At 33.3% G+C, this 24,737-nt stretch overlaps 1 protein-coding gene and 1 long non-coding RNA gene across 2 annotated transcripts in view; one reads left to right on the top strand and one right to left on the bottom strand.

Annotated features, from left to right (window-relative positions):
- LOC111630882 overlaps positions 1-19,016 on the top strand; it is a 39,993-nt gene extending 20,977 nt beyond the window's left edge. Inside the window, exons 2-3 of the long non-coding RNA XR_002757598.1 lie at positions 4,245-4,378; positions 18,721-19,016. This is a non-coding gene — a long non-coding RNA (uncharacterized LOC111630882). The remainder of the gene's footprint in view (positions 1-4,244; positions 4,379-18,720) is intronic.
- Positions 19,017-20,871: 1,855 nt separating this feature from the next.
- The window catches only part of LOC111630881 (autism susceptibility gene 2 protein-like), a gene marked incomplete at its 5' end in the record, with an annotated part of 145,646 nt that continues 141,780 nt past the window's right edge, over positions 20,872-24,737 (bottom strand). The window contains one exon of the mRNA XM_023375040.1: positions 20,872-23,221. Within this exon, the coding sequence (XP_023230808.1) occupies positions 21,973-23,221 (1,249 nt within the window). The remainder of the gene's footprint in view (positions 23,222-24,737) is intronic.

Genomic DNA, 24,737 nt, shown 5'->3' with positions numbered 1-24,737 from the left:
ATGTCAGTTGCGGAAAGAGAAAGTCTATAGCCTTATTTGACTGGGCCGTTATTTGAAATGTAAATCTAACCGGGGATGGTCTTCTCCAGATATGAAGGCATAATTTGTTTTCCTCCGAAAGGTAGAATATCTGCAGTCTTTTCGCATTTTCCTTTAGATTATGTAAACTTTTGAGAACCGAAAGTCGGGTCATCCGTTACTCGACTCGAATAGCAAACAGCCTTACATTTTTTAGAATATCGATCTCTCTTAATCAGATATTGAGATTCCAGCAATGAATAGATGCTAAGCGGGTTATTTTTAGACTGCTTTATGATTAAATCTTACTTCTAATCGCATTATCGTTATCACGAATGCCCTTGCTAGACTGGAAAATGCCGTTATTAGGTTTTTAAAAATAATGCCAGATTAGTTAAAAGGAAAAACGTTTAAATTCCTAGAAAAATGTCTCCAATATACACTCGTTTCTCCACCGTAAGTGGAGGTTACTTCAATCCACTTTTTAATATTCAAATAATCTTTCTAATTTTATTTAAAGAAAATTCCTATCCGCTTTTTAATCTATTTTGCTGTCTTTTTGTATGTTGTAAGTTAGAAGAAAAATAAAAACATTTATACATTTTTTATTGATTTTCAAAAATATTAAAGTAAATATTTTTAGTATTTTAATCGTCGAAGGAACAAGATTTACGAACGAAACATCGAATTATTTCCAAGAATAATAGTTAATTTTTCTATTTGTTAAACCAGAAATGAATACTACTTTATCGAATTCATTTGCCGTCCGTTTCCCAACCGACATTCGTCGAGTCTGCTGAAAGTATAATTGAAAATATTAGATAAATTATTAAATAAACGAAGTTTTTATCGACGTCAGAAAGTGGAAATTTATATCTAGAAATGCTTATATGTCGATTCCAAGGAAACACTTGTATAAATCTGTCGAAGTAAATAGATTTGCTGGTTTAATTAAATTTTAAACGAACGATCAAAAGATCATCGCGCGGGTATAGAAAGTAATGTCTTATTTTAGTAATTTTATTGTTGTCAAGTACGAGAGTTAACGAGACCTAATATTTAATACGGGTACAAGATATTGCGTGAACGATATACAAGTAGTAAATGTTAATACTTTAAAAAATCGTATGGAGCCAAAACACAGTAATTTCTCGGATCGTAAAAGATGCCACCAATTCAATAAAATCAATCGGCTAAGGTTTCGTCTTCGAAAACATCGATCAGTTTTATTTTTTAAACAGTCAATAAGAAAGAATAGGAGATTTCGAACGGATAAATATTATATATTTCTAATATATGGGTCTGCAGGCAACTAGTACTACATTGAAATTCGTTGTTGAATTTACATTCGACAAATAACAAATTATGTATGAATTCGATAACCGAGGAACCTTCTTCCGGTTCGTCGAAATCATTCAATAACATTAATATTTATTAATTTAACTCGAATGTAATAAAATAAATAAAACAATACTAACAATGGAAATAATTGCTTCTTTCTGCACTCGAGGGACTATTTAGAAAAATTCCAAGTCTTTTTCTTCCGTAACATCGTATAATAATGAAGATTTAAATTCGAAGTAAAATCCAAACGCATCTTTCTTATATTTCAGAGCCGGAAATATACAATTAATATTAGCCTATTTGTTAATATTACTCCACCTATTTTAATTACAACGAGCAATTATTTATTGTGACATCGTCACAATACCGGGCTGCAATTTTTAATCATATTTTTTAAATTAGTTTAATGTAAAATATATGCTTTCTATCTCAAATTAGTAGTGGCTTGTCCCTGTACATCATACTTTTCCTTTAACAATATAGTCATGCCGGTCTCTATTAACTGCTTTCAGAGGAAAGGTTTTGAATTGAAATAATATGACTTCCGGTTTACATCGGAAGTTCGTATACAGTTAATCGAGGTCTCTTCTCCCTAATCTTTCCATGTCTGCTCCCGGCTTTCATATATCTTACTCCGTTCTCGAGATTAAGGAAGGACAGACAGTCGGGAGGACAACAGTGGGAATTTGTCTACATTTTTTTCAGATTGCATCCCAATGAATAGTATGGTCTATACTAGTGCTAAATGATCTTAATCTAGTCGATTTAATTTAATCATTTACACATTTTGCAATCGAATGATTTTAAAAAATCAATAAAAACAAAAAGACGAGGCTTAGCAGACTTATAGCATAGTATAGTTTTCGATAGTTCTGTTAACTTTTTGCAATTGACAACGTATTCATTTCAACGTATACAATTGACAACGTAGGCCTATATAAATTGACGTGAGTACTACAACGCACGTATAAATGAATGTATTAAAAACCGGTACCAAATATTTCTATCTTCGATTATATTTCATTATAAATGGAGAATTCGTCACAGTTAGATTTAATAAGATAAACAATACATTATACGGGTTAAATTAGACGTAGCCCGACCGATAGAAACGACTTTCGAACGGTCTACAACTGATGTCTGTAAAGCATCGTTGCCATTTTAAAATGTTAGTAGTGTTAATAAATGGAGTAATGCACCATATCCATATAAACTTTTTCAATTTTTATTAAAGAAATACTTTCTCCAAATTGTTAAGCTGTGAATAAATTCGACATCCTTTATGCATTTACGGTCTGTATACGGACAAAATCGACTCGAGAGCAACGTCACACGTGATTTCCCTTCAGTTAAACCAATCAGCACATTCCCTAATTATGTCAGCACTTTTCGCTTAATATGTTAGGCAATATGTGAATTTTATTTTATTTTTTTCTCACTAGATGGCAGAATGACTTTTCCGTTAATTTTTTATAGCATACTGTAAAAGAATCATGCATTTAACTACTACTATATCGAACTTTTTCGTATTCCAATACCAGAATGTGAAGCTTCTATAACACTGTTTATAATGGCGAGCATATTTAACAAATGAGGAAGAAACCGGAAGTAACTTGCACAACTAAGCGATCAATGACTGATCCTCATTGGTTAATACCCAGGTTAATTCTTTCCATAGACAAACTATAATAATACTTTTATGCTCTGCGGTAAATATTTTTTAAAAATGTTTCAGATTATCTTTGAAATATAGCCTATATCATCTTTTGTTAATAGGTCATAATTGGCTACAATGCAAATAGTAATACATGAAAACATTATATGGCACATATGTGTATTGTAATCGGTTCTTGCATATGCAGAAAAGGTAATGTATACTATGCGTAGATGTACTGTACATATAAATATGTATAGAATACTTGTACTTGCTATATACTCGTACTAATATGTATTATACTGTATAATATAATGCATTTAATAAACTGTGTACAATATATATTTTATTACATTGTTATATACAGTTAAACATCGATGTAAGGCCCTCATAAATAGCGCAACCCCGATAAAGCGCCAACGAATACTCGTGAATTCATCTTCCTCATCTCTTCACGAGTATTCACTGCCTGCAATATGATCATCAAACTTCGAAATTCGACATTATGCGTGGAGCTTATTACTACATATAATTCCTGTTGTTTGAGGTCTTTTGGTTAAGCGTTGCAAAAACTGTGGCGCTAAATCGCGGTTCGACCGAACACTATACATAAACTTACTATACATTTAATTGCTCGGTTACTTACTTCAATTGCAAAGCATTTTGCGAGCAAAACAGAATTTACCACTTGGAAAGAAAATCTTGGAGAATGATTTACAATTCAACGTCTTTCGACACCGTTTCTATTAGATTTCGTAAAGCAAAATAATAAATTATTCCCTATTTACTAACATATTATTATTTATTGTCGTTTTATAAAAAATTTCTAGATTATTTTGCAAGCTTTTATTTCTAATCATTTATCGAAGTAATAATAAAATATTGATAGAATACCTTTGTAGTAGTTCTTTAAGCAATACATTTTTGTTTAAATTATTTATAAAAGAAATAGTATTAAAGTGTATTTATTAAAAAATAATTGGAAAAAAATTGTTTTTGATTTATAAATTTTTGAGTTTAAAAACATTCTTTGCCGTTTGATTAGATTTTATTATGTTTATGGAGGAAAAAAGAAGAAAAATATAAATAAAAATTATCGTTCCCTTCGTTTCGAAATAATTTTATTTGAAACATCGCAAAGTATTTTCTTTTGAGAAAATTAAATTTACTCTCCCGTGCACCACGCAATTTAATGCATTAATTAATTACGTTTTTTTTTGTTTTTAAGGTAATAAAATGTAATAAATAAAATGGATCCGAGAGTGTTATTTTGTGGTAAATTTCCATTTTATTCTTATATTCCCGATAAAAAATGAAAAGTGCAAAGAGTACGCCATAAATAACACAAAAGGAAATTTTCAGGTAAGTAAAATTTCAGTATATTTTATATAATCTTTTTTATTTTTCGAAAATACCAAATGCACTTTCGTTCTGTAGATACGTGATAATCTATTAATATTCCAATATGGAGTGTGTTTTTATAAAATGATCTGTCCGTCGGATAATTTTATAAAGTAAAATATTATCTACATTTCCTCGTGATCAGAGAATTTTATTAATCAAATCGAGCATTTATATTTATTAACTTATTAGTAAATTCGTAAATTGTATTAACATTTAATGTAAAATATTCATTAACAATTGCCCGTATTTTAAGAAACAAAACAGTAAATGATGTGACTTAGATTGGCTAACTCATTAAAAAATGTTCCTTTTTCTCTTTAAAATTCGTTTCGTTATACAATTTATTAAGATTATTTTTCGTTACAATTAAAAAATACAGGGTGGTCCATAACTCGGTTAACCAAGATCGAGATATTAGATGCAGTAATTGAAAATTCGTAGCAATGAATTAAATTGTTTATTAAATATGGAGGATCTCAATTAGAACAGTTATCTTTTGAACTCTTTCTTGAAAATAGTTAACTGACTTTTGGGCTACCCGTATTATTAATATTTTAAAAATTTGCATGCTTATATCTATTGCGATTGATGATAATATTTATCGAGAATAATAAAAAATAAAATCGAATTTGAGCCACTCGACCATATTAAATTGTTAAATCTTGATTAAAGCAAATTTTTTTCCGATTTCAGTGCTTATTTTCAATCAGTCAATTCTTTCTTCTTCTGTCTGGCGACTGAAAACAATTGATATTAACAAATTTATTTTATAAATCTATTGTCTTCCTAACTTAAAAAGATTTTGGTAATTCTGACGCAGTTCCAAATATATTAGAGATTTTTTAAGCTTATAGGCCTACATTTGTTTCGTTTGTTTTGTATATAAACTTAACAGAATCGAAAGAGCAAAAAAAAAATAATAATAATAAAATGAAAATATTTTCACATTAAATGAAAATAATTGGAAACTGGAAAAATTATCAACTTTAATTTTTAAATAAGATCCTTATACTCCCGTTAACATTCATATAAAAATATCTGATTTCACAATAGGAATTTTAACATTTACATGGGAGACCTATACTGTACTATTTAATCGTCTCCTTTAATGAATTTCGCCTACTTAAGTAAATTGTCAGTTCTGTGGTTACGACACCAGTCGATATCATTCTGACACAACTACGCGGAGAATTGGCAAATTCAGTTTACGTTGTAAGGCCCTTTAAGAGGAAAAGGAGTCCCGCAATTAGGCTGTCCGATGGGGAGGGAAAGGATCTAACGTATCCGGCCGAACCAATGGTGGAAAATTCTTGGGATACGACCCAAATTCGAATACTGGTAGGCAAACGTCGGCAAACTGGGGCATCCGACCTAATGTCGAGTGTTAATACGAGTCAATTGAATCAATTCATTTTAATTAAATCTAATCTGACTGACTTCCGCACAATACATTTTATACCGAAAATCTCACTTAACCTAATCTTTAGTAATCAATCATTTAGTCTCATTACGTCTACGTGATATGGTAATGTTTAAGTCCACAAAAGTAATAGGCTAATAATAATTTCAATATCGGAATTCCGAGTTTTATTATTTGATCCCAAATATTTCAGACATACAACTTGTAATAACTTAAATGCATTACATATTTAAAAAAAGGAAATTTTCTCGAAATTTTAAATATTTTCGGTAACGAATTTTCCAAAATGTTGATTGGATAAAACCATCTAACACTTGTAATCGATCGTGGATTCGCGCGTCTAACACCTAAATAAGGATCATTTTTCCATAGAAAGTTCTCCCGAAAGGCAACTTGCCCACGTATTGCGTTACCTTATCTCATCGATCCATTTAACAGGAATTTAATATATAGAATATTTAGTTAAACTTTTTCACTTGTGTATTTATTTAGAAAGGCCACCGGTAAAGGATAGGCTTTTCGATCGACAATTAAACCGGTAACTTCTAGAAGAAAACTATGGTGTCAATCGGTGAGCCGATTTAATTACCGAGGATATTCTGGAAGTAACGAGACCAACGAACGAATTCATTATTAAATTTTGAATTGACGAGAATGGCAACGAATTCCTTGCCAGTTCGAAGTGCCCAAGCATACGATCTGTCTTTAGATTAGACTGTGTGGATATAGTTTTATTCGGAGACTTGTTTTTGAACTCTTCGCCCCGTGGGCATTAGAGGTAGTTAAGGAGTTATATCAAATTTATGACGTCGGTGATTCAGAGCTGCCAACGCTTTCTGATTAAGATTAAAGAGGTTGGTAAGTCTCCAAAAACCACCTAAATTTACTCTTTTATTTCCGTTTTAGTAAGTAGACCAGTAGATAATAAGCATTAAGCTAACCATTGTAATTTTCATATTTATGAGAATATAATTCACAGTGAAATGTGAGTGTTACGATAAGCTAATCGTATGCCAGGCTGTTAATTGGGTACGGCCGTTCAAATACCTTCTTAGGAACCACTAATGCCTCATCTTTTCACACGGCCTCTTAGAAATGCCCATCGTGGAGTCGGCCAGATCCACAATAGGAGGACCGGGTGACTTCCCATTGTGGATCTGGGATTACCCTGAAAAATTTCTGAGGTTTTTGTGACCCGTCGGGATTCAATCGCGGGTCTCTCAAAACTGTTGGCTGGTGCCTTAACTGCTTCGATCATTTTACCAAACAATTAAGGAATGCAATTAGTCAGAAATTTAAATGTAAAATTATATTTTTTGCAAATTCATTATCATCTCATCAGCTAATTCATTTCATTGCAAATTTAAAAGCGAACAAAGCGCCACGGTGCTTTTCCTCCTACTTTCTTTCGTAAAAAACAATTAAACTTACGTGTATAACATGCGTGATTAACTATAAACTCCGTGGTATTTTGGGACAAATCGTTTTCGAAATTGGGTAAATTCTGGTAACTTTTATCGTATAATCTTATGTAAAGATTCCATGTAGACACGATCATTTTATACTTTTTAACGTTGTTAGCGCCGAATAGACGCTTCCAGCTTTTCTATTAATATTTCTTCGTTTTCCTAGTCTCCAGACAAAGCGAAAGCTTAAAAACTTAAATTTATATACGTTTAGGATAATGGTATTCACATGGATGGATTGAAAACCAAGTTAATATATATTAAATCCATTATCATAAATATATTCGACTTAACCCAACGAATAAATTCAAAATAAGTGGTGTATATTCAAAGATTAATAATAATTAAACAGCTAAAAAGCAAATTTTGAAATAATCAATTACTAGAATCGATTTTCGGTGGCGAGATTTGTTTTCCTCCTTCGATTTCTATTAAAGCTGACATCGATGATGAAATGTAGTAATGCGAAATACTTTGGACATTGGAAACGGCAAAAAAAATTGCTGGAAAGAGAAAAGTCGAATCAATTTATTCTTCGAAAAAAGTAGTCATTGAAAAAGTTGTTTTCGTTAAATTTACCATTTATCGATCTATCAAACCGATTTTAGCTCGTATTTACGGCCTCGTTATTTAATTTCGATCTGTAGCACTATCAATAAAAGTATCATTAATACCATATCAATTGCGAGTGAACCTTAAATGCTCAAAGTTTTCCACGTTAATAGAATCGTCTTAGATCGATATCTTCGCTTTTAATAATTCCCTCTTCCATATAACGTTTACAAAAGCTCGAAATATTTGATGCTTTTAAATAAATATCGTATTTAAAAATACAAATATCTCGAATATGTTGCAAGTAAAATATATTTATGATAATGTATGATATTTACGTCGATTAATTTCATTTTCAATCCATTCGAAATGTGTATATTATTATTCCCGATGTAAGCTTGAAGAGATGACGTCGAAGTAACTTTTTAGAGAAAAAAACGAAACGGGGATTTCATTACCATCGTTTGATTGACTGTAACGCTATATATTAGAGGCGTATATTATATATAACTATAAAAATTTTAATCTTCCATATTCGTATAAAAGTAACTTTTCACTATACTATTTCTCAGGTGTGCAAAAAAAATTTTTTTCCAGCTGCATGGGATATTTTTGCTGAATTATATACAGTAATACCCCGACTTACGCGATTTTCAAATCTCGTCGATTCGTCTTTTGTTTGAGCGCCACGCAACCCTTGATTATTCACTCCCCCCTCACACTATTGTTCAGCTTACATGTTCGGATGTGTCGCGCGGAATCCACACATAGCTACAATTTCTGTGTTTGTTATATCTACGGAGACTCGAGAGACTCTACTATGTCATCCAAACGAAGTAGAACTAATTCTTCCGCATCAAACAAGAAAAGAAAGACCATACGAACAACTAACCGAGTTTGAGAGGTACGTTCGTAAAGTCGAACGAGTTAAGCGAGAATGAAGTCATCGTTAGACTATTTGGTTAGACTTTTCGAACGATTCGTTACTAACGCGTTTAACTCGTTTGACTTTACGAAAAATTTTCATTTTTGTATCGAAGTCCTTAATAATGTCCTTAATAATGGGTACCATTACAGTATTAAGGACTTCGATACAAAAATGAAAATTTGTGAATTGGCAAAGAAGTTTGATCTACCGGAATTGTCGGTCAGAACAATTATAAAAGGCAAAGAAAAAATTCTCGAAGCTGTGAAAAATGCTCAATCTTTAAATTCAAGCATCATTCGTAAACGTCACAGTATTATCGCTGAGATGGAAACAATGTTAAAATTATGGCGTAATAATCAAGTAAATGTGAAAAATTGTAAAATAATATAGGCCTAATTTGTTATACATATGTATTATCTAAGATTTTATTAAACATTTTTTTCTAAATTATTGTTTTCTTTAGTCTCCGGCCCCAATTAAAAATAATTTGTATGTATTTATATGCAAAATTATACCCCGACTTACGCGAATTCGACTTACGCGGTTACCGGTCGGTCCCACCTATCGCGCAAGTTCGGGGTATTACTGTATTTTAAAGATCGGAGATTCTAAAAATGATTTCTGTAACATCCCATCACGTATAGGTGTTTTGCAAAATAAAACAAATATTTGATAAAAACTCTTATTTATTACAATGAACTAAATATATTTTCTTACAACTAATCAAAAAATTAGTTGTAAAACTAATGATATTTATACACAATTTTAGGTCTACTCTTTTTTCTTATGACACCTTTTTTTTCTTCTCTTTGATGCTTCTCCGAACTCGTTTCCGATTTCCTTCTCGGCTTCTCGATTGAGCATCCAACAGTAGTCAGCTAACATATTGACATCCCATTTTCCTTGGTAACGTCTCTCGGTATCACGGACATCCCGGTGAAATCTTTCACCCTATTCTTCACTAAGCTCCCAAGTTTTCGGGAAAATAGTCAATATGGGAGTGTAAGAAATGAACTTTTAAGTTCATCTTGCATCCTTGAGTTTCATATGCTGCCAGCATGCGAAAATGCGAAAAATACAATAGTTTTGTAGTCAGGGTCTTTAGTATTCCCCAAAAACTTATGCACTAAATTCTTGAAAGAGTCCCATGCTTCTTTTTCCTTTTCTCCTATTGTTTCCAAAAAGAGGGGATCATATAAAGGGGATGTTGACTTTTCACTGTCTATTCACCACAAACATAACAGAAGCTGTCAGGAGAAATTACACAACCTTTGCGAGCCATATTACAGAAATAAAAATACAAGCACAGTAGTGTTTGAATGCTGGATATAAACTGAGTGTGGCATTAGATGGCCAGCAAGATACTGAACTTATTTAGTTTGTTGAAACATGATCTAATCCAACAGCAGGTTGTTTATATTTATTCCTAGTATCCCAGATAACATATCGAAACATTCTCAACCTCACCAGTAATATTACTCACTATCAACTTTTAACCTGTTTCTACATGATCATGCGACTTTTCTCCTAACGCTAAAACTACTTAACCCAGGCATGGCCAACATACGGCCCGTCTAATGAATTTATGTGGCCCGCGATCAATCTTTCAATATTAGCTACTGAAGTCCGAATAGCTCGATGAAAAATTCTGACGCCTTAAAAAAATCAACAACTCACTGTGCATTTAGAGTTCTTCCAGATCTCTTAAGTACAGCGTAAAATGTTGATAAAGCATGATAATGTGAAAAATGTATCTGTAATCTCTACGGGGTGACACCGCAATGAGATCTCGCACCATTCAAAATCTTCCTAGGGCAGCCTTTGGTTCGGCCCGTGGAAAAAGTTTTCTTTCCAATTCGTCCCGGGGGCAAAAACTGTTGGCCACCCCTGACTTAACCCATCTCCCCCTACCACTACTCTCTTCAATCATTAACATTTATTTATTTATTTATTGTCAAGTCCAGCTGTAATTGATAGAATTAATGTGAGAAGTCTTCGTTTTAAGGCCATTTTTTAAAATGAAAAAAAAAAGAATATTAAATTTTAAGTTAACTAGGAATTTTACGCTAAATACAAACAAAAACTTGAGTGTAACAAAAATAATTGACGAGATGGAATTTTTTTGGTATTTTTTTCGTTTTTACCAAGTTGAAATATATAAATGTATAAAAATCCTATGCATTTTTTTACTTGCAGACCTGTGTTTTTATTCTGTAAGTCACTACAAACTCCGAAAACTAGATTCGATCCCCTGACCCCATCTAGTGAAACCGTGATACATTTTCACATCTTGATTTAAAATACAATTATTAGTACAGTAGTTTACTGTGGAAAGGTTTTTAAATTTTGTGTAAACAGTTTTATGGTGAGTATTATACACGTCATAGTATAAAATCCTGAGATGGAAGAATAAAATAGGAATTTTCTTTGCGAGTTACTTACATAATACACACTCCTACATATTTACTCTACTCGTATGCACTCACTGCCATAAAAATTAGCGCACCAAGGAGCACGTAAGCGTATTGTTGCGAAACTTGGAATGCAAATAAGTCTGGAGCAGATATGGAAATGGTTAGTTAGGTGGCTCATTAAAGTGCGTCCCTCTTGACCTATAAAAGAAGCACGCAAAGGCACCTTGTATGTACTTCACCTGTTTAAGAGGAACGCTATATCGCTAGAGATGCCTTTACGTCGCAATCGAAGACCATACGAACAACTAACCGAGTTTGAGAGGTGAAAAGGAATCAGATTGGGAGAAGCCGAATGGTCATCTCTCCGAATAGTCCGCCAACTAGGCCGATCTGACAACACTATGAAGAGCTGTTAGAACTAGTGGACAAGATAAAGCTCGCACACACGGCGCCCAGGATCGGGACGCCCTCGGCGGGTCTCTAGCCGACACGACCTCCTAGTCCTCAGGCAAGCACACACACACAGCTGACCGTATCGTTGTCCGCTATTCGGACATAGATGGCGCCATCATTCAGGCCCGTGTCTGTCCGTACCATATCGAGGCGCTTGGGTGAGGAATATTTGGTATCGCAGCGGCCATTACGTGTGCTGACATTGACATCATCCACCGTCATCTCCGTTTGGAGTGGTGTGTTGCTCCCGACGGGATTGGATTGCAACGGAATGGAACCGGGTCGTCTACAACGATGAATCCAGATTCAGTTTGGGAACTGACGACGGTAGTGTTTGTGTCTGGAGGCCACATGATGAATGCCTCGGTCCTGTCTACGCTTTGGAGCAGCATACAGCCCCGCAGCTGGTGGGATAGTGTGGGGTGCCATCACATACGACAACCTCTAGTAGTGATCCAAGAGACCATGACAGCCCAGCGGTGTGTTAATAGAGAGGTTGAGGCGCACGTTTTAAACGTGTAAACGTGTACGTGTGACGTTCGGCGCCGCTTTTCCGTAAGCCTAAAAGTTTGACGATGGTGTTTGGAATGTCGAGCGTGATTCCACCGACTATCCAAACACCATTGTCAAACTTTTAGGCTTACGGGAAAGCGGCGCCGAACGTCACACGTACACGTTTACACGTTTAAAACGTGCGCCTCAACCTCTCTAATAACATCATGCTGCCACGTGTTGCCTTTCGTCAGAGCCCCAAGAGCCATTTTCCAACAGGAAACTACTCAACCACAAACACCAACGGTGACACAGGACTGCCTCTGCCATGTTGTCACACTTCCCTGGCCTACGCAGTCTCGATTTGTCAACGATCGATCATGTCTAGGATCACTCAGGACACCAAGTTGGACAGCTTAGGAGTTTGGACGATCTAGAGGACCGCTTGCGGCAACTGTACACCTCCAGGCTTGCCCACATTGTGTATTCGTGCTAGAGGTAACCCAACTTTCATTTGTAATGATCATAAATCACAATCACATTCTGATTTATGATCATTTATTGCAGGAAAAACCAATAATAAACCAAATTACATTTTGTTTACAAAAAAAGGTAAAATCATTTTGATGGCGAAGTCGGGCACAACAACGCGCCTTTGATTCTTCATATCTGTTGTTAAAACCACGTTTTACAATAAAATTGTAAAATATGGTTTTAATCACGAATTGAAATATCAGTCTATAATTATACAGATCTAATAGGTTGGATTATATATATATATAATTCAATCTAAGAACCGGACCTTCGTTAATTAAGAACAAAAATTAAGGCTGACATATATATATATGCCAGCCTTAATTTTTGTTTTTTTAACGAACGTCCGATTCTTAATAAATCTCTAATAAAGAAAAAAATATATTAAAGTAAACTATTTTATTAACGTCTCATCTCATCTTCTCTTCCTAGATGTTTCTAATTTTTTTAATAAATTTACGAGTTAGATAAACGTAATAACTTAAATTCAAAAAACATGACAATACCAAATATTTTATCATTAAACTGTTCAAAAGAATCAAATTGTTGTTGATTTTAACTTTTTCATTGAATAGTTTGACTTTTTTTTAAACGTTTTTCCACCCTATGGACACCAAGAGGGCCTTTTAATCAATGTTATCATAGGTTCGGTCAGTGCATAACGGGACGGCCGGATGGTGAGGGACGTTGGTTATATCCAATCAGCCTCTGATCGTGCACTGGTTTTATACATTCGGCCACAGTAGTAGTGGATTCGCGTCTCACTAACGGGCTGGCCACGAGGAGTTTTTTGGGTTTTCTTCACGTTAGTAATACGTAAATAGGGACCATTTTCCATAAAAGACCTCCTGGGAGGCATCCTCCTCGGCAGATCGCCCATGTGTTGCATTGCTGTATATCAGGGGTCGCAAAATAGCGGCCTTGGTTGTTTCCTCTCTGAAAATCAATGTTTTTAATATTTTGCTGGGATTAAAACAGAAAAAAAATTCAAACTTCTGTTTACGTAAGTTGAAAAGGTTTAGCAACAAAAGGCCTTTTTGGGCTGCAATTTGAAAAAAATTGTAACCTATAAATTCCCACTGTCATCCGTCTCTTTCTTTCCTTAATCTCGACAATGGAGTTAGATAAATGAAAGACGAAACCAAACGTGAAAAACATAGGAGCAGGAGGCCCCGATTAACTATATACGAACTTCCGATGCAAACCGGAAGTCACGTTAATTTCAATTCAAAACTTTTCCCTTGAAAGCAGTTAACAGATTATCGCTACAACTCCATTGGTAACCGAAAATTATGATGTACTAGTAGCCAGGGACGCCCCCTAGTGGGCCTGTTTTACAAATTTTTATGAAGCACGGTTCCTTTGACTTTTTTGTTCCCATCAATATGCTCTACAGCTCTGTAAAAGTCCGAATGGTAAGATTTACCCTCCGAATGAAGACGTGGCGATCTCCCCAAACTGTAGCCCCCTGTGCGAACAATAAAGTCAAAGGAACCATACCCCTACTCGCGACCCTTCGCGAGATATAAGCCCCTGAAATAATAAATTCCTATTACAAATATACTGAATTATTTATATTGTTATATTGACCAAATAATAATTTATTGGCCAAATGAATAATAATAATTTATATTGTTAATTTAAATAATAATTAAAATTGTTAATTTAATTTGGTGTTTGAAATATGACACACGATAGGGGCGCCTCTAGTGTCCGTTATGAAACGGTTATGGGACGGACACGAAATGAATGGGTTATATATATAGATAAGGGCCACTACTATTTTGAGCTAGAGAGCTTGAGCTACATTTGAAATAAAAAATAAATTAAAAATTGTGATCATGTTACAATAAATAATTGCTCGGTTTAGTTTACGATATGTTTTGATTTAACGAATAATAATAAGGCTTGCGTCTGATACAGTATACATGTGATCAGTGCCGGCCCGAGGCAAGTTTTAGGATGGAGCGAGATCCTATTATGGCGCCCCCCCTTGGTTGCCCCTAATTTATACCCTTTAATTTTCTTTACCACTGAGGCGCCCCATAGGACTTAGCGCCTGGAGCACCTGGAGCTCCGTTCGCCTTATGGTAGGGCCGGCTCTGCATGTGATTGGCCCTTTGCTGCATTTGAGCTTGTAGTTCCATTTCATTCGAGTAAAGCGTTGTCATAGTTAATCCTTTTTGCTATATAATCTTCGCAGTTCGTATTTTAGAATGCTTGCTTACTTATTTAAAGCGATTTCATATACAAACAGGATATCTTAATATAAAGTAACTTACAGAACATAGCGACTAGGCCAAAAACAAGTGGACTAAACATATCGGATCGTAGGTTGCAATTCATTGTAGCGTACTAGTCTATATATGTATATGCAATATAAAGGTTTGTGTGTCTATGCCATAAAATATATCATTTGACGTAATTAGGTTTTACGTTTTCACATAATTATAAATTGAATTTTGCAGTTATTAAAACGTCCATTTAACTGAAAAAATGACGGTCGAATGACCGAATCAGCCTACGTTTTGGGATACTCGAGAATGAATCTGAAAGAATCGAGTAAACCCCAGAAATATTTCGAAAGTGCTTCATCTTAGATATCTAGGGCCCATCCTCATCGCCGGCCGCTCCATTGTGGATCTGGCCGAATCAACAATGCCCTTTAGTGAACACAAGGTGTCCAAAACAAACTGGAAAAGCCTCTGAATACCATATTCCGTCCAGTTTTACAGAATCTATACAGTGAAGACCAGAAAAAATATTTTTCAAAGGATGTAGGTTGTAGAATTTATGGGATAAGGCAACGTAACACATGGGCGATCTGACGGGAAGATTTTCTATGGGAAACTGTGCTAAACACGTGAAAAAACCCGGAAAAAGAAAACCACACGTAGTCAGCTCGTTGATAAGATGCGAACCAGCGACCAACTGCTAGTGCTTAGTGATTTAATCCACTCGGTCATTGGTTGGACAATTTTTAATAAAAATCTATTTTTAAAAATAAGTCGTATAAAATTAAATTAAACATAGAATCCATTCAAACATTTGAAGAATCTTTTTAAATATTTTTAAGATCACTAAAGTGTAAGAAAAACACAGTTTACGAAATCTACTAAAGCGAGTTTATTTAAAAACTTTCGCTCATATACGACTTGAGCTTTCTCAGTTTACGCTAGCAGTTGTATATGAACGAAATATTTTAAACAAATTGCTCACTATCGTATATTAAGTTATCTGAACTTTTTTTCTCGTGTTGATTTTCCGAGTTTTAAAGGAAAGTTAAACACACGTTTTTAAATTACCGAATTATCAAATTCACTTGAATTTCAGAAGACAGCTTTTTAGCCGAAGCAGTCAAGTATCATTCTACCTCGGGTCCTCCACAGGTAGGCTGACGTGCAATACCAAGGTTTTCATAGGTGGTCTATTTCAGGTATGTCGGGCTCCCGTCTCTCGCCATCCGGGCTTTTTAACTGAATTTGAACTTCCGGAAAAATTCCTGAAAATTTTTCGGGGATGATTCGACCGGATATGTCGGCCCCGTTCCTGACCATCTGACCGAATCCATAATGGGCTTGCTACAGAAGAGGACGTCTTAGTGCTCACAGGGCGAAAAGAGCAAAAAAATAAAAAACCCTAAATATTTTCCCCATAGTCCTCCAAGAGCACCCCATGGCATATCCCACCAAACCGAACCCATCAGTCGTGGGTCCTGATAAAAAGATTTCCTTAGTATTCACAGAGAGGAAAGAGTAAAAAGAAAGTATAAACTACATTCAGTTAATCCAACGATTTGAAAAAAAAATTCTGGAATTTGAAGATCGTTTTGTTGACTTTCCTTTCAGATTTTTTCCATCAAAGATTTTTTTATGTGATTTGAATAAAAACTTTTTCCAATTAATTTCAGTTTGGAGGCGCACTTCGAAACGAAATCTGAACTAAGTTTACATCATTGAATCCTCACTCGAAATTGTACAATTCTTTTCATCTGTCCATAGGTAGACGAAGGCATATCATATTATTGAAAATTTTCAAATAATCTATATTGGGAACAAGTGGGGGAGTTAGGTTGCCTACAGCGACCTGGGAGAAGTCCCCCTAATGATTTATAAAACGACATACTATATTTTGTGTATTTAAGAAAATGTAAATTATTTTTACTTCAATGATTGATTCGCATTTTTAAAATATGGATTTATTCTACTATGGTATAATTCATTCGTAACACAATAACATGTTGCTCGTTTTACGAGTTACACAAAACATTTAAGAATAGTTTTAACAATCATTAACACAAATAAAAAAATTTCATCATAAATTAATTGTCAAAGCCGCCGAAAGTTGACGACAAAGAAGATACTTGTCCTGGGTCCCATTGAAATCTAGCAAATAAGATGAAAATAAATATTTTTCAATATATTTATATTCAATACATACAATATCAATCTAAAAATTTCATCATTAAAATTATTTAATAAGTATTCTTCGTGACATCACAGTCAGCTTAAAATTTCCATTGTGCATAAAAGTAAGTAAATTAACTGGTATTTTCATTATATAAATATATTTCAAAGTTAATTTATGGATTAAAAAACATAACTTATATCGAAAAAGATATGATATTAATTGGTATATTTTACAAGATTTGAATTCTGAAATTAAATTTCAGTTAGTTTCAGTGGCAATGCACGTTTTGCGTGATCGAAAAACGAATTTTTGTCGGCGTTTATTGAAAACTTTATTCTTATAAATAGAAAAGATTAATATATTGATGAGATATTAAATACCAATGAGTAAATTTTCTTTGGATAATCTAAAAATTTTGACTAAATTTGTTAAAATTAGAGTAAAGGCGTGAAGAAACCTGGGCCGAATTGTTCTAAAAACGGTTCGATCTTTAAACTTATTAAATAATGGAATATTGATAAAATTACATTATTTATTATAGTTAATTAATAAAACTAAAAGTATTTTGATAGCTACAGATAAAACATAATAATCATAGGAACAATTCATTAATAAAATATGATTTGACTGACTGATACTTTTTTGGCACAAAAGCCATAAACGTTACATTGTGCCAAAATGACTAAACATACAATTGAAATTTTCGAAATACTGCAAGTTTTGACGGTTATGGACTTTCAATTTCGCAAAAGAATCAATCAGCGTAAAAAGAGGATAAGAAATAATTCTAGATTCGGATTATCCAACGGAAAGTCAGATCGAATCTGAATTCGGATCTTACCGTATGACCATCTGGCTGACCGGCATAAGAAGAAACGAAGACTCGATCAGAGTTAATCCGCAGTAATATGTATTTTTCAATTTTCATGGTTACAAAAGAGAATAAATGTGAATTATTATAAACAAATATTCATTCGTAATCTAGTCTCGAAAGCAGTCAGTGATAAACATTATAAAAAAAGAAGAGTCTCGTGGAAAAGCATTAATTTTTTCATTTCTAGACTAAGTATAGTCCTTCAAACTTATCAGTTGACAGTAGTCGAATCACACTAAACTACTTGTTGGAGGGCGAGACTGCTTTATTAGTTGTAAATACTTTTTGCAACCTTGGAGCAATGGATATCCTTTCTCCTCCACGAATGGCTTCATTAAAAACGGTTTAGTATGGTTTGACAACTGCTAACTTATGTTGGAAGAACTATATTACAAAATTACCTATTACTTACTAAGGTTATATCTTTTGAAAATAAAACTTAATGATCAAAGATTTTATCATTGATATTACAGAGGCCTTTTTTTGCAATTATTTAAGGTACTTTGTTTTTATCGCATACGTAAACATACATGTCTTACCTCAATACCACTTAAATATAATCTGAGAAATTCTGACGAATCTGATTTCAAATAAGATTTCTTTCCAACAATGAAAACTGAAATATTCATTCGGTAAAATAAATTTATAAATGACAACCATTTTGATATTAAACATTTTCTTATTTGCATACATTAAAAAAACAAAATATAACGTTAGTAAAATAGTAATAATTTCATTAACATAATTTTAATTTCAGAAACCTGAAACGAATCTAAATTCAAAAAATATACATGATAAGCTACTTATTTTCATAATTTTTGATTTTCTTCTACGATGCTGACTAATCTATTCAGCAGGGGTCTTCAACCCTTTCCCGAGAAGGACCATATGAGCTGGAAAAGACAAGTCTAGGGACCAGGTACGAAAAGGTTTGTCAAAGATTATAGATAGAGATTTCTTTTATTTCTGAATAACAATAGACATAAATCCGTGTGAAATTTGAAACTGCTTTTTTGAAAGTCATCAAAATCGGGCACTAAATATTAAAATCTTTACGTATTCACGAAACATATCGAGAAGCGATCCTTGAATACCAAGGGTAGATTTGAATGGTACAGTATTTGCGAAATAATCAGTATCTGTTTTTATATTTACTAGTATTGAATATATACTAGTATAAATTATACTAGTATATAGTCAATTAATAGTAGCCTAATGCGTTTTGTGCTTATATTTGTATACAAAAAAGTGTCTATCATTTGTTGTTTATATTTCGTGGAATAAATTTAAAATTTATTCGAATATACTTTATAATAAATTAAANGTAGATTTGAATGGTACAGTATTTGCGAAATAATCAGTATCTGTTTTTATATTTACTAGTATTGAATATATACTAGTATAAATTATACTAGTATATAGTCAATTAATAGTAGCCTAATGCGTTTTGTGCTTATATTTGTATACAATGAAAGATTTCCGTAATTTAAAGAATAAGACAATATTATTACTAAGAACTTATGTAATAATTTAATAATGGTTATTTGAAAAGTTATATGCGCGAAATCATGTTAAATCTGTACTAAAACTGAAAATAATTAAGTGTGTTAGGTACATTTTGGGCATGAAGTGAAAAAAATCATTATCATGTATTGTTTTGAAGATTCTTTAAGTGTTGTAGTAATTAATTAATTTTTGTATTCTGCAATATTTCAAACATATTATTTTACTAATTAAAAAAACAGCATCAAAAATTTCTTGCCATAAATTTATAAATGATTGCTTGCATGATATAAAATGAGCTTGTAACATTTTTCATACTTTATCTTTTCTGATCAATTCTTTTTAATAGCAGATGATCAAAACTTAATTTTAGCAGAATATATCACAGGCTATTTATAATTTGTTAAATATTTAATATATGGACACACATTTTAAAAGATTTAGATTTAATTTTTAGAAATTACCACAGTAAATATGAAATAACTTCTTGAGACATTTAATATTTCATTTGTACAAAATTTTAATTATAAACGTTTTCCATTTTATCTCTATTTATATTACATTTTAATATTTTTCTCTCAAATTTAATTTTAGTATTCTGAACAATAGGTTCAGAAAACAAAAGCTATTTTCTTTATAATAGATTCTGTCTTAAACTCCATTCTTATAAATCAAATTTATAAATATATATATATATTTTATTTATTTATACACAGAATAACAAAGATCTTAATTTTTTTGAATCTTTCAATGATTAAAACTGTTAAATTTTGATAGAATTGAGAGGGAGATTTAGTTTTAATTTTAGGAGAATTAAAATCGTTTAATACAGTTAGTGATATGAATCTGATAATACTTTTGATTTAGTTTGTGGAATGAATATGGAAATAAACATTTATTGGATATATAATTTTGTCATGTGTGGGACAAGTCTTATTGAGAATATATTATATAGTTTTCTGCACACTTTCATGTTAAAAGTTGTCATATTTTTATAAATTTACTATAAATTATTTCAAATGGAAGTATCAATTGAAACTTAAAATATTGTAAGTATTTTTCATTAAATAAAATATGATATTTTTAAAATGATTTACTTCATCAACAATATTTAATACTTTATGTACATTTGAAAATTACTATTCCTGTGGAACATTTAGAGCAAATTTTATCAAAATGCATAAATAGTACAAATATATTCTAATGTACAGTGCCATTTATTAAGGATGGAGATTTGACTAATATATTATCGAGCAAATAATAAAGTCCATAGTCATTCCACCATTTCATTTATTTCTCTATACACTAAATAGAAACATTTTTCCAATGTACATGTACACTCCTCATCACCTGGAACCCCGAGAATGCACGTGGGATGAAATACCAAACAGAGAACCACTGTCTGTCCTATAAAATCTGTTCTCTTTTATAAATAAAATTCAATGTACATACAGCACATACAGGCAGGGCTAAAATGGTACACAATTGGCTTGAGTTCTAAATGTGGTTCTCCCCCTATGAAACAAAAAGTGTCTTTTAATTAGGCAGTTGATACTGCAATATAGCCAAAAGACACAAATTTGTGGATGGTTGGTTCAAATGCAGCAAGAATGAGGGATGATGTATATGATTTAACAATAATCAGCTCCCCCCTCCCAGTTTTACCATGATGACAAACATTTTTTCGTCCATTTACATAGGCTGTTAATTGTGGCAAAGGAAAGATTGATAAACAAACTTTGAAAAACATTTTGTATTTCCCTGTTCACATATCTTACAATATCTGTTAGGAAATCTGTTGTAAACTATTGCGTGCAATTTTGTTTTGACTACAGATATTAGATTTTTACACCAAAGATCTGATTTGGTGAAATACTGTATCAGTACCATCACAAATCCAATGAAGAAGTCTAAAATGCAAGATCATATCTGAGCAGATTCTGCTTGGCAATTGTAAACCAAATAAAATGGCTCAATACTGCAGACAGACAGCTTGTCATCTACAATAAATATGCAAAAAGTGCAAGTCTTGAATGCAGCATATAAATCCATAACATTTGGTGTTGCCACTAGAAGTACATTGACAGACAAATAATACTTTCTTCTCAGTCTACTTGTTGCTGTACAACCACCAATGAAAGACGTGCAATCACTAGTATTTCTAATAAAATGACTGTTTTGTTTTTTTGTTTTTGTGTCTATAGCATTGTAGAAAGGTTAGGGTGGTGCTGATTTTTTATGTTCTGAGTGATGTGCACATAGCATCTACAAACACAGCCAGTTGAAGAGGCACAAATTCGTCGTTTCGTCAGCATGGGACTTCAGCGGGGAGGAGGATATGTGCATGAGAAAGACAAGACAATCACTTCACGCTGGTTTGCGTGTACAACAAACAATGTAGGAAATGTCAATTTCATTCACTCCATCAAGGAGGCAACTAATATATATAACACAGTATATATATTACAATAGAAGAGAATATACACAACACGAGTCAGTTCGGACGTTACCTGGATTGGGAATTTAGTTCAGCTGGAAGTTCCCGTCTGTCCTTAGTGTGGAATGGTTCATGGGAGTTTTCCAAAATTGTGCCAGAACCAGCACCTAATTTATGTAGAAGAGGTGATGAACCTCTGCTATGTTGTCCCGTATGATTTTGCACAACCACAGTTCCACCACCACTACCAACACTAACAGGAACACTGCATGGTATAAGAGGTGGTGGGATACCATTTCCTGGAGTTGTCCCACTTTTTGACTTGGTATTTCCAGGATTAGAACTAGAAGCACACAGACTATTCAGATAAGGATTGGATGTTGCAAGAGATGGAAATATACTACTTGCTACAGTAACTGAAGGGATTCCAGGTCCATGACCGTATGGGGGATCTGTAGGCCTTAAAGGTGGTGGAAGCAGTTTTGCCCTATCAAAGGCAACTGCTTGTCTTTCCCTATCTAATTGCCTCTGACGTTCTAAATCTCTTACAGAAGGATCATTATTTGATACAGAAACCGACGACATCTGTCGACTAAATTCCACATCCCTGAAACGTTCATGTGTTGGCAGTGCCATCATGGAGGATCGTGTAGTTGCAATATATCGTTGCATTAATTCCCTCTCTCTCTCTATTTCTCTAGACTGTAGAAAGTCTAGATTTCGAAAATGGTCTCTTAATTCACTGCCGGAACTAGCGATTGCTGCCGAAGTTGTTGCCGGATTAAAAGGACCCCAATAATGAGGAACCTGAGAATGAGGTGGCCGATCAGGCCCAAGTCCCAGTGGTCCCATCACATGTGTTCTGTCTAGGGAATTTAATCCTAACGTTGAAGAATGAGGTGGTACTGTAGTCCTAGTTGAAAAATCAGCAGGTGCAACTGTGGCTTCAGACTGAGGGGTATCACTAGGCCTTGTTCTATCTCTTTCTGAAGGCACCGAGCTAATAGCACTGACTGCCGAGTCCCTTGAATTAGAATTTGATGTGTTATCTTCTTCTTTTCGTTCTTCTTTTACTTTAATTTCCTGTTTTGTAGGAGCAATACTGCTTGATTCAAAGGCACTACCATTCTTCAGGCTTCCAGGCAATGGTTCTCGACTACTACGAATAGGAGAGCGCGAAGTCTCTCTTCTTTCTCTAGATTTTTCCCATTCTTTTTCTCTTTCTCTTCCTCTATCAACTAAGTCACCATTACGTATACTTTCAGAATTGGTGACGTGATGATGGTGATGATGGTGAATGACCCTATTTTCCCTATCCCTGAAAAATACAATATAATAAAATTTGAATGAATCTTATTCAATTTATAATATACATATACAATATTTTTGCATTTTTTAAATCGGTTTATGAATGTTTCACATAAAAGTTTGCATAATATATACAAAACATTTTATAATAAATTAAACAGTAAAAATCAGTATTGAAGTTCTGATAGATTAAATTCTGCTGAAATGATAATACACAAAATTTTACAAATAAAAATTTACATTTTAATTGCTTTTGCTGTAGCTTAAAGTTAATATGCTGGGAGTTGAAAGTGAAACTGCAAATTTGAAATTATCAAGTTTTTTCCTCATATTTTATCATCATCTAATTTGCAACTGATGTACAGTATAATAGGTTTTCTTATATAATATGGTATTTAGGGAAAAATGCACTCTCATCACAAAGTGTAATTTATTTATTATTAATGCAAAATGATAAATAAGACTACTCATGTGAATAACAATGTGTTGGCAATAAATTTTTATGACTAAATGGTAATGAAGATGCCCTTGTTTAGTAGCATAGCAAAACTCTAGAATCAGCTCCAATATAAAGTTTGACCAATTGCTGTTTGGAACTTCAACCAACTTTTTCTTCATCTTGTTATTCAGCCCTTAACTTGATTTTGTATGCCATCCATTAGCACAGACCAGTCTTTTTTGATACCCCAGTTCCAAGCAATTGAAAAATTTTTGGCTTATCAATGGCTTGGAATCAATAAATGATATAAGGTACCAATTTCTTCTCAATGCACTCAAGTTATGTGAATCCTGATTAGCTCCTTTTGACTCCTTGAAAAATGGTTCTGATGATTATTTTGGTCCAACTGTATAACTTGTTAAATTTTGCCTTGAAGTACAACTTTTCTTGTCATTGGGTTTTTCTCTCTTCTTTATAAAGTAATCTGTAGGTTGAGGAGGCAGGAAAGGATAGTAATTCTGGTTCATCCATGATTACATCGAATATGAAAGGATATTTCTTGAGCCTTTGAAGACAGTGAACAATCTGTTGTTGCCTCAATTCTTGACCTAGACTTCTGGTCATTTCTGATGCAGACTTTTGTCTCCTTACCACTTATTATATGTCAAACACATCCTTTCCATAGTCTTGTCAGACATTCCGTATCTTTTAGACAGATTGATGCTGAAAACAACTTTGGTATTGAAGGTTGCACTTGTCTTTGTACTGTCACAATCTTTTTCTAGTCTATCCAGGATCTTGTAAACCCACTTCCACTTGAAACTAGCAGTCACAAAATGTTTAAGGATGTTTGATTTTTTTTTGTGTCTGGACCAAGCTCATAAAACATCTCTAATTTTCACTAAACTGTCTTTCTATATATCTCATTGTGATAATTTGGAAAAATAATCATGTATTTAATATCAGCTGAAAGTGGGCAACTTCATTCTACTCTTGTACATATATCATGAATCCAAGAATGCATTCAAATTTGTGCACTTCCCCAAATACCATAAATATATGTCTTCAGAAAAATTATAATTCAGCA

This window comes from Centruroides sculpturatus, unplaced genomic scaffold, assembly GCF_000671375.1.
Source record: "Centruroides sculpturatus isolate CEXI.00-Female unplaced genomic scaffold, Cexi_2.0 scaffold745, whole genome shotgun sequence".
NCBI lineage: Eukaryota > Metazoa > Arthropoda > Arachnida > Scorpiones > Buthidae > Centruroides > Centruroides sculpturatus.
The sequence above is the reverse complement of the archived record's forward strand: the minus strand, read 5'-3'. Positions and strand labels throughout refer to the sequence as shown.